Source organism: Electrona antarctica (assembly GCF_951216825.1).
Source record: "Electrona antarctica genome assembly, chromosome: 4".
Classification (NCBI taxonomy): domain Eukaryota; kingdom Metazoa; phylum Chordata; class Actinopteri; order Myctophiformes; family Myctophidae; genus Electrona; species Electrona antarctica.
In genome coordinates this window covers 14,613,460-14,629,758 of record NC_136809.1, presented here as the reverse complement: position 1 = coordinate 14,629,758, position 16,299 = coordinate 14,613,460, and the positions used below count along the sequence as shown (strand labels likewise).

General features: G+C 43.1%; 1 protein-coding gene across 1 annotated transcript in view; it reads right to left on the bottom strand.

The window, feature by feature from the left end:
* Nucleotides 1-4,917: 4,917 nt before the first annotated feature.
* LOC306922277 (zinc finger protein GLIS2-like) overlaps nt 4,918-16,299 on the bottom strand; it is a 41,618-nt gene continuing 30,236 nt past the window's right edge. The window contains exon 7 of the mRNA XM_079499741.1: nt 4,918-6,248. Coding sequence (XP_079355867.1) covers nt 5,563-6,248 — 686 coding nt within the window. The 3' untranslated portion in view covers nt 4,918-5,562. The remainder of the gene's footprint in view (nt 6,249-16,299) is intronic.

The window sequence follows — 16,299 nt, the reverse complement described above, 5'->3', positions numbered from 1 at the left end:
TTTAACATGCTGTTGCTATAGGCCACCTAGTTCTGGTATAGATTATTTGAATAATATTTGCACAATGTTACAAAATGCGACTGATTTTGATTATGATATATTATTTGCAGCCGATATGAATGTAGATTGGTTTTCGAGTAACTGTTCTTTGAAAAGAAAGTTGAGTGATGCAGCCATGGTATACAATTTGTCTCAGATTGTGAATCAGCCTACAAGAATCCATGTTAATAGAGATGGTACACGTTCGTCCTCATGTATAGATCATTTTTTTACAAATGCCCTAGAAAAATGCTCTAAAGCCATTTCTGTCCAAGTGGGGTTTAGTGACCATAACATAATTGCAACAACTTGGAAAGCGAAGGTGCCCAAAAGTGGGCCTAAGATCATTCATAAAAGAATGTATAAGAAATTTTCTGAGGCTAATTTTCTTAACGGTTTGAAAAATGTGAACTGGAATTTGGTTCTTGATTGTAAGAATACAGAGGCTGCATTAATAATATTTACAACATTATTCTCAAATATTTGTGATGAACATGCCCCAATTAAAAAACGTACTGTCAGGAAGATCAAAGCCCCCTGGATAGATGATGAGTTAAAAAGATATATAAAAGAGAGAGATTTACTTAAGCAATCTGCGGTTGCAGCTGGCTGCCCTGATACCTGGCAAAAATATAGAGCCCTTCGGAATAAAATTACTAAAATGAATAGACAGAAGAAGAAACGACACTATCAAAGCAAATTTGAGGAATGTAAATATGACAGTAAAAAGCTGTGGAAAACATTTAATGAAGCTGTGGGTAGGGATACAATGGGCAAAGTGCCTTCATTTATAGAGGTAGACAAGGTGTGTACTTTTGAATTCAAGAAGATAGGAGTAGAAGAGGTAGAAAAGCTTTTATTTTCAATTAAAAGTGATAAGCCATGTGGAGTTGATCATTTAGATGGTAGGTTACTGCAGTTGTCTGTAGAGTGTATTGTGAAACCTATATGCCATATCTTTAATTTGTGTCTTGAAAATGGTGTTTTCCCACATCTATGGAAAATTGCAAAGGTTACTCCACTGCCAAAAAGCAGTGGGGAACCGTTCATTGGTCAAAATAGTAGGCCCGTGAGTATTTTACCAGTGCTCAGTAAAGTGATGGAGAAAGTTATATATCAACAAATTCAAGGTTATTTTGAAGAATACAGCATTAACTCTGAGTGTCAGCATGCATATAAGGTTGGATATTCAACAGGCACAGCACTCACAGCGCTAACTGACAACTGGCTTAAAAATATTGACAAGAAGTCAATGGTGGGTGCTGTGCTTTTGGACTTTAGTGCGGCATTCGATGTGATAGATCATGAGTTGCTGCTCAGGAAGTTATCGGCATATCATTTTAAAGAAAGTGCTATTGAATTAATGAAAAGTTATTTGGTCAACAGGCAACAATGTGTAGTGTTTAATGGTACATTGTCAGAGATTGTGACTCCTCAATGTGGCGTCCCCCAGGGAAGTTGCCTAGGTCCATTGCTTTACTCAATCTTTGTTAATGATTTACCACATGTACTAAAAAGTGCATGTATGGAAATCTATGCAGATGACACTACAATGTATGTATCAAATGAAAATTCTGTTTCTGTTAATATGCTGTTACAAGATGAGTTAATGCTGGTTTCTAACTGGGTCATTGAAAATAGGCTAAAACTGAATGTTTTAAAAACAAAGAGTATTATGCTGGGTTCTAGACATATGCTGAGATCTAATCCTGAACTGAGTCTGGTTTTACAAGGTACTGCTATTGAACAGGTTAAAGAGGCCAAGATGTTGGGCGTGATTATTGATGAAACTCTTTCGTGGTCGATGCAAATTAGTAAAATGGTATCTAAAATGAGTAGAAACATTTCAATGATAAGAAGAGGAGCACATCTGTTGACTAGTTCAACTGTTAAACTTGTATTACAATCACTAGTTTTGTCCAGTCTTGATTACTGCCCAACAATTTGGTCTAGTGCTTCAAAAAAGGATTTGGAAAAACTTCAGCTCACTCAGAACAGGGCAGCACGCCTCGCTCTGCACTGTTCTGGGAGAACTAGTGTTGAGTGGATGCATGCTGCCCTGTCATGGATGAGAGTGGATCAAAGGTTGGCTTGTAGCCTTGTGACATTTCTGTTTAATATATATCATTCTGGTAAACCTACACAGTTGTTTCTACAGATACAACCCACCAATACTAGACATAGCTATGCCACCAGACAGGCTATTGGTCGTCACTTTACTCCACCTTTGATACCTAGAACAAATGCACTTAAGAGAACAGCAATGTATAGAGCAGGAGCCCATTGGAATGAGCTCCCGCCACATATTATTAATATAGAGAATAAATCAAGCTTTAAAAAGAAATTGAAGGCAGCAGTGATTAGGAAAGAAATAATGTTTAGTTAGATTGGTGAGTGTTTGATTCAATTAATAGGATATACATTGTTTGTAAAATTGTATAAATTTGTTGTAATGTAATATAGTTTCTAGAATGTATGAAGACAGAAAGCTTCAATTATTTTTCTTTTGTTTTGTTTTTAACTATGTAATGAAAAAATACATTGTATTACGTTTTAAATTGATTGTATGAGTGTTCGGACCCCAGGAAGAGTAGTCTTCACTGTAGTGAGGACTAATGGGGATCCGTAATAAACATAAACATAAACATATAGGGTGCTATAGCAACAGCACAATAACATTGTTTCATTACATTATACAGTTACACGCCTTGTGAAGCAAAAATCCTCACCTTTTCTGTTCCGTCCCGTCCCACCACCAGAACCATTCCAGTCCTCCTCCATACAGACGCTAGGTCTGTATGAGGGCATCAGCCTTTAGTCAAAGTGTTATGTATGTTACAGGTATGTTAGAGGTAAAGTTTAGTAATTGAGGGGTGTGGCTGAAGAATGCACCTGCCCCCCATCCACCCACACACATAGTTAGGTAGACACAGAGAGACCATAAAGAGAGCATACAATGCTGCTTTTGCATTTCTTTTTGCTTTTATTGACAGAGTTGTTGTCAACGTCATCAACTTTAATGACATACATGAAAACAGAAGTAGTTGCCTTGATGTACAAATAACATCTCTTGTCAACTGTTAAAATGTAACGTCTAAAACATAGTAAATTGTACATTTATAAACTTACATTTGTGTACCTTTATTTGTATGCTGCGTGTGCATTTTTCACACGTGTGTAATGATGCAAGGCACTTAGACACATTTGAAATACTGATTATGATAGAATACCTCAATGTGCAAAAAGAATATAAGACAAAACAGATACTGGCCAAATCTGGCCATTGTCATGAAGACAGCTTTCTTAACATCTTCTTTAGTTGAGCAGTGTAGTGATAGTGAAATACTATTGTAATGAGACACACAGTATGTCTGTCAGTTTGTCGCAATGTCTGTATGTAATGGCACTCCGCAACTATGCACACCACTAGGTTGCGTTGTGTTACTTGATTAACTTGACTAACAGACACTTATCTTCAGCAAATGTATACACATGAACATTTATACACATTTTTGTCTATGTTCTTCCACCTTGAATGTAGCTCTTGGCTGGTTTATTTTCGTTTATATGAACCAAGTTAAACTAATTTCCAAGATGGCATTGTGCAGGTCCTCATTGAACCTTTGTCACTGGAAAAACTTATAGGCACTGAGAAAAACTTGTTCCAAACCACATCACCCACTACACATGATGTGACGTACTTGACTTCTTGATATTCTTGATATGAGTAGAAAATACATCTATGTATAAAATGTCCTTTACCACTCTGTTCTCAACATGTGGTCAACATGTGTACAAATGAACCCTTACGGGTCTGTAACTCAGAGAATGTACAAATGAGAATTTTTACAGTGTAGATTCCCAGAGATGAAAAATAAAATGATAATAAATGGGGCTCCTTGGCCTAATAGGCACATTAAACTGGGAGTGCTTGAGATGAAAAAGAATCAATGCTTTACCGTGAGAAAAAACAACAATCAGAACAAAGGCTGATGATCACCTGCAATCTGTGCCTGAGAATATGACCAACACCATATGTCTCAGAAGAGCAGTTCTTCCACAAAGGCTTGTCATTATCATGTTCACGTGGTTTCAGAGCAAACATGATAACATGATACTTCTTGTTATCATGTTTGCTCTGAAACCACGTGAATGGTGTCAGGTTTACTTCTGCCTGACAACTGGTTTGTGTGTTAGCTGATACTGAACTAAATAGTCTGCCTGCAGGTCAAACAACACAAGCCATCATACTAAATCCACAATGAGCTCTTGGTAAAACAGTATGCTTTTAATAAGCAGTATAAATCAAATATTACTGTACGGGCATTGCTAATTACTTATTTTCTATAATATAGAAGATGTCTGACTAAGTGACTGGGCCTGTGTGCAGTCAGTACTAGTACTTGTCAATGGCAAAGCGACTGTATGCAAAACAATATCAATACTAAAGCTTAATGGAGATAGAAAGTACCATAAAGCATGATACTTTAGTCTTGTTCACTGGACAATCAAGACAAGTCTTGTCTTGGATAAATGAAAAATGGTATTGAACGATCTACCCCTTATTCCACCTTCACTGTCAAGCAAAGTCAGGAAGCTTGGATTTGTTTTGTTGCAAGGAGTTGCGACTATAGTTGCATTTCTGCGGTCTGGGCTTTTGTGCCATAGAGCAGGGGTTCTCAACCTTTTTGGCCGGGGACCCCCGAAAATGCTTTGGCAACGTCTCGGGACCCCCGCCCCGCCCCCTCCCGACCCCCAATATAAATTGACTGCTACAATAACCTTAATAATAGAGACAATACACCATAAATAAATACTGAAACCATCATCATTAGGGAAGGTGTATGCATGTACTATGTGTACTATATGTAAATTCTTCATTTCCACTTTACAGCCATTCAGTTTCTTTTTTTTTTTTGAAAATAATTTGGGGACCCCCCAAAATAATTTGGCGACCCCTCGAGGGGTCGCGACCCACGGGTTGAGAACCCCTGCCATAGAGCACAAATAGGAACCTCAGAGGTTAGTGGAGACTGATTAGCAAACACTGAGTTTACTAAACATCATAAAACTAGCTGAAGAATCCAAGTGAAAACCACAATCCCTTATTGCTCAACAGTGCGCGTGATAAAGGATAGATGTAGTCGAAGCATAAAATAAAGGTGCAGGATTGGAAAGCATTGAGGATAAAGCATAAAGGCTTTATAAACCTTGAGACAATTTGGGACGTGAATTGCACAAATAAGACGTTTTTACTAGTGTTCATTTACTGTACATGACCAACCCATTACTGGGCTGGAATGATTGAAGTGCTCTCCTTATGGCTTTAAGGACCCATACATCTGTGCCAATAACGCTTAGGTCAGTTCAAACCTCCTTCATCTCCGTACCTGGACACACACACACACACACACACACACACACACACACACACACACACACACACACACACACACGCACACGCACACGCACACACACCCCACTCCCTGGATCAAAGCATCGTGAAACCTGTCAGCACTAGCTCTAGCTAACGACAGCTGGTTTAAGGAGCAATGCCCCGGGGGGCACCACAACCCAAGACAGGTGTCCACCCCGTCTTTCCCCTACACCTGAGGAAAGGTTCAGCGCCTCCCCATCGCTCTCCACCTCTCCTTCCTCCGCCTCCTGCTCACTCTCCACCTTGCCCCTTCCCAGTCGCCCCAAGCCCAGAGCTCCCAGGCCTAGCATGGAGGCGGCGGAGAGTCCAAACGGCAGCAGCGGGGAGTCACACATGCCCAGCACTCCGCCGCCACTTCCTCCACCACCACCCAGTGAGAACAGCGAGGCCCCGTGGTGGCCCAAGGCTCTGGCGTGGCAGAGGGCGGAGATGGGCAGTGACGTCCCCATGCTCCCCAAGAGCGTAGCGGCGGCCCCGGGGATGATGATGTGCGCACCGCTCAGGTAGGGCAGTTCAATGGCTCCCTGAAGACCCTGTAGACCCAGGCCTGCCGCCAGCCTGCCCGGGGAGCCGTGCTCCTGGGCCACAAAGTGTCCGTGAGCCTTGATGTGCTTGCGCAGGGAGCTGGGGTCCGTGTAGCGCTTCAGGCAGCCGGCCATCTTGCAGTAGTATGGCTTGTCTACGTAGTGGGTGCGCGTGTGCTTGAAGCGGTCGCTGGAGTTGGAGTAGCGTTTGCTGCATCCCTCGTAGGGACAGATGTAGGGCTTCTCTCCTGCAGAGAAAGAGAGGAGAAAACAGTTGACAGTCTGTATTCATAGCGTAAATTGCTGATCTACAAGGTGATAACGCGTCACACTGCAATGTGTGGTGCATTAATTATGTTTAATTAATGACAGAAAAATGTTCAACCATTCAACCTGCATTGTGTGATTCAATACTGCGTCTGTCTAAGTAAGTAGACATGGTAATGCCCCGCCTGCCTCTGATTGGCCTACCGACACTGCCCGTCTTACCAGACTTTCCTGTCTGGTAAAAGCCTGGTGACACTGGCGCGAGGTTACACCGTGGTGGGAAATAAATATGACTCAGTGTTGGCATTGCCTTGGGGAGTGATAATCGCACAGAATCCGGTCGTTGAGATGGACAGACGTGTTTCGTCTCGCTCCTGCGCCAAGTCACAGAATGTTGACAAAAAAGCATATTTTCTCGCTCATTTTCTTTTTCTACTCCTGTGGATTATGGACTTCTACTCCAATTCACCCTGGTTCTACCATCACGTGGATATGAGGAAAATTGATTACGAGAACAACACCAACGTAAACAACGACGAACACAGCACGTTTTATCTCCTCGGCAACAGGCCCGGTTCTTCCTACAGGCCGACGAAGCAACGGCTTCGAGCGCCATGGGGGAGGGGCAACTCTGTCTGCACCGTGTCCCCCCAGTGCCCCCCCAGTGCCTCCCCAGTGCCCCCCCAGTGCCTCCCCAGTGTCTCCCCAGTGCAAGTGTCCCGCCAGTGCCTCCACAGAGCCTCCACAGTGTCCCCACTGTCCCCCCAGTGCCTCCACAGTGTCTCTTCAATTTTTGGGACAGAGTAAAAATATATATATATATATATTTTAAAAATATTAAAAAATATATTATTTTTTGAGGGGGGAGTATTCACTAGACTTCAGGCGAAGAAACAAATTTGCAGCCAGATGAACACGGACGCAAGGACAACACAAGAGACGGTCGCGGCCACACAGCCAACGCAAGGTACGGGCACGGAGCCGACTTGGGGACCCAACGCAAGGACAACACAAGAGACGGTCACGGCCACACAGCCAACTCAAGGTACGGGCACGGAGCCGACTGGGGGACCCATCGCAAGGACAACACATGAGACGGTCACGGCCACACAGCCAACTCAAGGTACGGGCACGGAGCCGACTTGGGGACCCAACGCAGATCCTCCAAGGCAATCAAACAAAGGAACGGAGCTGAACGTGAATCTTCCCCCCCCCCACCCCCACCGAAGACGCCCGCTCCCCTTCCCTTCCCTTCCCCCTATTCAACCCATGGCTACTAACAAAGACAATGGACCTGATCAACTCTTCTCAACAGCTGACATCAACAACTCAATCCTCAACAACAATGGTATTCACCTTTTTCATCTCAATATAAACAGCCTTTATTCCAAACTGGCCGAAATTAGAGAATTATTCCTTACCGGCAAGGCAAACATTTTGTGTTTTTCTGAGACCAAACTAGATGAATCCATCAGGGACGCTGAGATTGAAATTGAGAACTACTCAGTAGTCAGAAATGATAGAAACCGTAATGGGGGTGGTGTTTGCATGTATATCCACAAAGATACTGAATTCATTACCCGTACTGACTTACAGCATGTTGAAATTGAAACTGTGTGGGTTGAATTAATTTTCAAAAATGCGAAATCAGTACTAGTTGGCACAGTCTACAGACCTCCTGACCAGCAAGGCTTTTATGATATTCTTGAGGGATGCTTAGCTGAGGAGGTGGGTGCAGAGAAAATCCTGATGGGCGATCTGAATACAGACGTACAGCGTAAAGAGGCGCCTGTTTTCAAATCATTTAGTAGGTTTTGTGATCTGCATAGTATTAGCCAGCTTATTACCCAACCCACTAGAGTGTGTGTTTCTACTCAAACTGTCATTGATCTCATTCTGACCTCGGACAAATCCAGAATCTCCAAGAAAGGTGTTATTGTATGCAGGCTTAGTGATCATTTCATGATATTCTGTACCCGCAAAAACCAAAAACCAAAGTCTGGCTGCCACAAAGCAGTCATATCAAGGGACCTCAAAACCTACTCTAGTGAGGTCTTTAACCAAGAATTGGAGAGTCTGGATTGGTCCGATGAGCTTAACAGCACACTTGTCGAAGAAGCTTGGCTTGGCTTCAAAACCAAATTTACATCAGTACTGAACAACATGGCTCCTCTGAGAACCATCAGGGTCAAAACCCGCTCGGAGCCATGGATGAATTCGGACATACTGACTGCAACGAATGCCAGAGACAAAAAATGCTCTGAATTTCTAAAATGCAAGTCAAAGCTTGCCAAGCGCTTCAACAGGGGTCTCCAAGCTCAGCTGGACAACCTAAAAACCCAACGAAACAGGCTAAGAAATATTGTTACTGCCATGACCAAATCCGCCAAAAGTAACTTTATTAATAATAAAGCTGAGGAAAACAAAAACAATCCTCGAGAGCTCTGGAAGCTACTCAACAACCAACTAGGCTGTAGTCAGAAACTGAAAACCAGGTTTTCAAACATAAACATTAAAGCGAACAACACTCTCATCACTGACAAGCTTGATGTGGCCAACTACTTGAACATCTTCTTTACAAACATAGCAACAACGCTGGTTAACAATCTGCCCTCCCACTCTGGGCTCTTTGGTGTAGAGCACATTAAAACCTTCTACAGAAACCTAGGTGTTTGTAAAGACCCCACAAGGCCACTGGCCATGACAATATTCATATAGCCTTCTCTATAGCTCCAATCATCACCCACATAGTAAACCTCTCCATCAAACAGGGACAGGTCCCCCTAGATTTCAAACTGGCCAAAGTAACCCCCCTGCACAAGAAAGGGAGTAAATTAGACCCCGGCAACTACCGCCCTATTTCTATTCTAAGCTCCATCTCGAAAGTGATGGAAAAAATAGTCTATGAACAGGTTGAAAAGTATCTTGCCACTAATAAATTATTGTACGAGTTCCAATCTGGCTTCAGAACATCCCACTCCACTGACACATGCCTTCTCTATTTGAGCGACCACATCAAACAAGAGGTGGACGCTGGCAAATACTGCGGCATGGTCATGCTGGACCTCAAAGGCTTTTGACACCGTGAACCACTCCATACTGGTTAACAAGCTAAAAGCAATTGGTTTCGATAGCACATCAGTGAGCTGGATGCAATCCTACCTGGAGGGGAGAGAACAGATGGTGGAAGTGAACGGAACACTGTCCCCCCCCCCCTCCCAGTGAGCTGTGGCGTTCCACAAGGAAGCATACTAGGGCCTCTACTGTTCCTAATATATGTAAACGACATGACTTCAGCTTGTGACTGCAACTTGTTCCTGTTCGCAGATGACTCGGCACTGCTGGTCTCGGACAGGGACAAACTGCAGGTTGAAAATGGCCTCAGCTCTGAACTCGGTAGAATCTGCACCTGGCTCGCTGATAACAAACTATCTTTACACCTGGGAAAAACTGAATCCATTCTCTTTGGATCTAATAGTAATCTCAGCAAGGCAAATGGCTTCTTGGTTAGAGTGGGTGACAATGTTATCACACGTAAAGATGAAATTACCTACCTAGGTTCCATCCTGGAGGCTAATCTTTCCGGTGATAAAATGGCCACCAACGTAATCAAAAAAGTCAACCAAAGAACAAGATTCCTTTACAGGATCTCCTCACTGGTCGACAAAAACACCTTGAAGACCTTAACAGGAGCCCTTGTACAAGGCTTCTTTGACTATGCATGCACCTCCTGGTACCACAGCACCTCAAAGGCCCTTAAAACTAGGCTCCAGACCTCCCAAAACAAACTGGTCAGGCTCCTACTTGGCCTCACCCCCCGAACCCACCTCAACCCTGCCCACTTTGACAGACTGGCATGGCTTAGGGTCGGCGACAGAGTACAGCATCTTGCAATGGGTCTGGTCCACAAGATGCGATACTCCACCAAGATACCCATGTACCTGTGTAGATACTTCCTTAACGTTAACGAAGTCCACACCCACAACACCAGAGGGAGTGCAACGAACCATGTTCAACCCAGATTCGGCACAAACAAGGGACTAAATTCTTTTCGCTCCTATGCCACCAAAATGTGGAACGCCCTACCAACAGTCATTAAGACATGCGAATCCCTTGACTCCTTCAAAACCGCTCTCAAAGGGCACCTACGGATGGCTGCAATTCGAAACTGGCCCCCGTAAAATCTGAATCCCCCCCCCCCACCGCCCCCCCTTTTCCCCTCACTGTATATGTTTCTTTTCCCTTTTTACCTCCATTATGATGAATTCCTGTACTGTTCTTTGTCTATATAGAAGTGTCTATTTGTACGTCTCTAAATGTTTTGATGAATTGAACATGGTGGACCCTGTTGTAAACAAGTGTAATGCTTAATTGGGTCGTCCACTCACAGTTAACAGCCTTTGTATTGAGTTTGTGCTTGAAATGTACTGTAATTCTGCAAACTGTTAATAAAATTAACTATTCTGTCCATATCGGGTTGCAACTCGAACGGGGCCGGGTCGGCTCTAGCGAACTTTGCAACGCTCGGCATGGCAACTCGCGGCCCTTAAGGCTGCTTGGCCTGGGCTGTAGCTCAGCGGTCCAGGCACCTTGGCCGGTAGTCCAAGTCTGGCAGTGTGCCGCGGGTTCGACTCCCGATCCCGACGGCCTTTACTGCATGTCACCCCCCCCATCTCTCTCCCCCATTTCCTGTCAGCCTACTGTCTGTCCGTCTATAAAAATATATAAAATAAAGGCGAAAGCCACAAAAAAAAACATTATATTAAAAAAAAGACTGCTCGGTGGTAGCTCAAGTTTGCTAGAGACGGCGCCCCTTCGTCGTGGTCTAAAGGTATACTTTATTGGCAAAAAGACTAGTCCGCAGTCCTTGGGAAAATAGTTGCGGCAGCAGGATCCGTAGTCTAGTGATTAGACCATTATGCTAATGAGTTGGCTGGGCTTGTATCACGCCTGTATTACAATGTGAGAAGAATGCTCTGCCCGGCACCTAATACTTCTTACTAGTAGTAGGGAGCGGCGAACGTGAATACACATTTGAGTATTCATAGACTATACCTGCATTTGCTGCACTTGTTTATCTCTTGGTCTTGGCTAGGTTACCACCTTGATAAAACAAATGATTCATTGTATAATCTTATGTAATCACTATTCATTGATTCACTGGTATAGGCCTACCAAAACCCATTTGAAAAAAATGGTTCTCCTGTTCTCAGGTCGAATATTGATATGCGATTAAAATGCGATGTATTGATAATTAATAGAATCTGCATATATGGAGCCAGCAACTCTACATCTGACCTCAAACCTCAAACCCTTAGATCTCCATATATGGAGCTGACCTGTTCTGACATTCCATATGTTGATCCCTCCCCACCCGTCCTTCCTCTTTTGATGTCTCCCTTTTGGCCATTGCACAATTCATTCCATATATTGATCTGACCTCCCATGCCAAAGCGCCAGCACTCGCTCAGCAGTCTGCCGTCACCCAGGTGGATGCGTGCATGAGACCTTGGGGTGAGGTCGCTTCTCGCCCTCAGGGTGTCTTACTGGTACTACCTTTATATCTTTATATACTGTATTGTATTACATTTCTTATTTCTCCACTCCTACACCTGTAGCTATCTTTGTTTCATGTTATGTTAAAGGAGAATTCCATACTAAAAGGCTTTCTTACCTTTATTTGTAGTTGTTACGTCCCCACCACAGAGGTCCAGGTGTTATTGTGTGCAAAAGCTCCTTATTGGCTAGTATTTCCCCTACCATAAGCCCTAAATGAATTGCATTGAATTGAATGGGAATTGAATGGGGCTATGGGGTGTTGTGCTAATTCGCTTATTTCCATCGCTCAAAATTATTATTGTTTTGTATATATCCTCTCTTCATAATATAAATAATATCCCAAGAGACACACTTTACTACTTATTTCGATGGAAATAAGCGAATTAGCACAACACCCCATAGCCCCATTCAATTCCCATTCAATTCAATGCAATTCATTGAGGGCTTATGGTAAGGGAAATAGCCAATAAGGAGTTTTTGCACAAAAAAACACCTGGACCTCTTTGGTGGGGACGTAACGACTACAAAGAAAGGTAAGAAAGCCTTCTAGCATGGAATTCTCCTTTAACTTTGATCAGATATCATGCTTATCTGGACTTCTATTTACTCGTGCATGCTGTGTAATACTGGAATTGTTTTTGTTTCATGACGTATGTGGCATGACAAATTAGCAAATCCTGTTGCAGAAGGCTTGGCATACTCAAAAATACTACTACCATTTACTCTTTATTGACACATGTCAGAGCTGTTAGCTTAATTGTTAACAAACGCTTTTCAACTGAATTGTATCTACAGCTCTGACACAATCATCCAGGATGTCCTGTATCCTTATTATGGGCACACTCCTCACTGGCGCTCCCTCCTCTTGAGAATGAGATGCATCTGTTAGATGTTGCCAGTAAGGTTGTCCTTATTCTTATCCTGTTTTACTTCTTCTTATATGTCGATATTCCCTGTCTGTGTAAATAAACTTTATGAACCTGACAACGTGACCGTGTGTGTGTGTGTGTGTGTGTGTGTGTGTGTGTGTGTGTGTGTGTGTGTGTGTGTGTGTGTGTGTGTGTGTGTGTGTGTGTGTGTGTGTGTGTGTGTGTGCAATCCATGCATGCATGCGCACGTGACGTGCATGTGTGTGTTTTGATTTGTGTCGGTCCCGCCGCACGCGTGTGTTTGATTTGGTTTTGATTTGGTCATTTGATTGAGGCCAGGTGTGACTCAGTGCACACTGCAAACAGAATCAGCCATCCTCCATCCCAACTCACTCTTGGGTGTGAGAGTGAGTTGCTTTTAGTGATTAAAGGATTTAGGGAGCTTTCCCTACTCTGGACCAAATTGTTTGTTTAATGCCTGCGGGTATTCAGAGAGAGAGCATTGCATCAGTCAGTTTGCGTAGTTTCGGCACTTTTCGGCTTTAGGTCACTGATGAGAGATGCAACTGAATGTTGATGGTTTAGAAACTAATCCATCATATCTGCAACATTCTTTTTGTGTCAGTCAATCTCCCCAATTGCTCCTTACACTAAGGTCAAAGGTCACCGTGACTGCTTAGTGCTGGGTGGCCGGGTCATCTATCGAAATATTCCTATTGTAATTATGCCTCACAAATGTTCTCGTTATGCTTATTTAATAAACTGAATTGAAGTTGATAAAGCGAATCATGTCATGGCTAAGGAAACAAATGAGCACAGGTTAAAAAAATAAGAAATTATAGACAATATTCTTCGTGAAAATAAAATAAAAGGGTCAAGGACATAGACATGTCTTGCCATGTTTTTTTGTATGTCCATGTACGGTGTTGATGACCCCTGATCTGCACACTAACAACGTTCACTGGAGCAGTGGCAACGGATTCGAGTGAAAATCAACCGATAATTCCCAGTAGGTTACTTATCAAGCCGATCTTATCGACCTACTGCATGTAGCGGGTGGCAGTGGAACGCCTGTTCCCCTGTTCCTTTGTTCTATAACAAAGTATAGCTAGACCCCACCCCAGTAGTGTCACTGCATTGCTGTAACTTGGTTTATATATTTAATATTTTAATATTCACAATTTTAAATATATGGTGTCAGGATGACATGCTCATTAATATGTTGCAGGAGATTTGTGGTATTGTATGCGATATCGGTACCACATTTGTCATGGTATGTGTGAGTCAAGTCAACTGTATGACCACCACAGTGGAAAAGAACATGGCATGACATCATTATTAACGCATTAAATTGATTGATCAACACCTTAATTGACACCACAACTATTCAAGCTACGTTGACAAACACAAAACTAGTTTAGCTTGTAGAACTTCCTGTCTCCTCATGTCCCCAAGTAACACTGTCCTCTGAAAGGCCATCTGCAATAACCTAATATGAAGTATACTGCGCACGCCACCCATTCACCTTTGCAGCTAAGTGTCCCTTTCTCAGACTGCAACTGTACTTACTGTATAAGACACATTTATTGAAATCCCAAACATGGAATATACTTGGACCATGCATTATGCCACATATAATGCCTGTCTCAGGACGGCCACCTGCCAGTATACAGTGGATAACTTCCCAGTCTTGCTGGGTAAGTTAGGTAACTATATAGCTAACTACTTTAACCCTGACATCCCAATTCTGGGCAAAAAGGACAATTGCTGATCTACAAGGTCACAACATGCCGTAATGTGTTGTGAGCTTGTAGATCGGCTTTTCCCCAAAAATAAGTTTTGATAAGTGACTTATTTTTAAATGTGTAGCACAATGGAATAGAGTAGACACTATGACACGTCAAGAGTCAATTAGTACTGTAGGCTATACATTTGTGTTCTGGTAATATCATTGATCACTTGTTTTGCATGTCCGTGGCAAAAATAAAACATGAATGGAAATGTCCATCATACAAGCTGGCATAGTGATGCCCCCGGGTGCAGATAGCTGGCATAGTGATGCCCCCGGGTGCAGATAGCTGCTGTACTATCATGGTTATTGGTGGTGGCGGCAATACTAATAATTTTAGTCTGGATATATCAAATCCTGTGTTGAGGATCACACAAGATTCAAGAATAGCATGCACTTTATGAACAAAATAACACCCATGTACACACCCATGGTACTGTGCCAAGAGAACTCACAAATTAAAACAAACGCACGCACACGCAGTCAAGTTGTCTACCGATGTTAACCATCTCAAACCCTCACCCTCTCCCACGGGGCAGCACACCTAAACCTAACCTTAACCCTCTCCCAACCCTTAACGCACCCCTCACCAACCTTAATCCGGTCGTCTTAACGCACCCCTCACCCATGGACAAATTAGCCATTGGGCCAGTGGGGCCGAGGTCCAGTGGCCCTTGGCTCTCAGGGGCCCTTCGGGGTTTGACGCCCTGAAAAAGGCTCCTGGGGCCCTTCATTGGCCATTGATTTTGTTAAATTTAGGTCAAAAAGATGATAAAAACACGGAAAATCATGAAAATGTTGCGTGCACAGTACCTTTATCGGGTGCAGGTTCTTCCCAGACCGTGCACCCGATAAAATGCTCAGAGACATTAAGATGAATTGCAGTCGTGACAACGCCTACTGACTGGCAAACTGGCAAAAACTTCGGACGGCGATTACAGACGAACGATACGGACTACCAAAAGTCTGTCTGTGGTGTTTTAATCGGATAGGTCCAGAGATCATGTGTATTTCTGTGATATTTGGACAAAATATGTAGGAGGAGCAACAAGTGTGTTTTGGACAAAATACAACATTTCCTGACGGAAATGGGCGTGGCCTATATGGTTAGATGCGTCATGACCCAAGGAATCCAGGGAAAAAGAAATTGAACCTATGGTTCAAGAGTTATAAGCCAAAACGTGAAGTGGGCTGTTATAGCGCCAGACAGTGGCCTTGTGGTTAGAGTGTCCGCCCTGAAACTGGGAGGTCGGGGTTCGATCCCCGGCCGGGTCATACCAAAGACTGTAAAAATGGGACCCAATGCCTCCCTGCTTGGCACTCAGCATCAAAGGGTTGGATTGGGGGTCAAATCTACTAATCAAATGATTCCCGAGCGCGGCGCACGCTGCAGCTCACCGCTCCTTGGCTGCGGCTCAACCGCTCCAAGAGATGGGTCAAATGCGGAGAACAAATTTCACTGCGGTAACGTGTGTGACAAATCGTATGACTTTGACTTTGACCATGAGGCCGACCGATATAATTATAAGTTAATTAATTTTAGTAATTATTATGAACCTATTATTATGACGAGACGAGACGAGAAAAAAAAGATGAGATGAGCTGTTTTTGGGGGAAATGGTGCCATCTAATGGCTAAAAGCGAGATTATAGTACGTGTGGCTTTTTTCAGCCAATTTCATTGGGAAAAAATGCTGTCTGTATTACACTTATTACACTATTACACTATTATACTTATTACACTATTACACTAATATACTTATTACACTATTACATTTGTTACACTTGCACTTATCGGATTGAGGGAACATAGGGC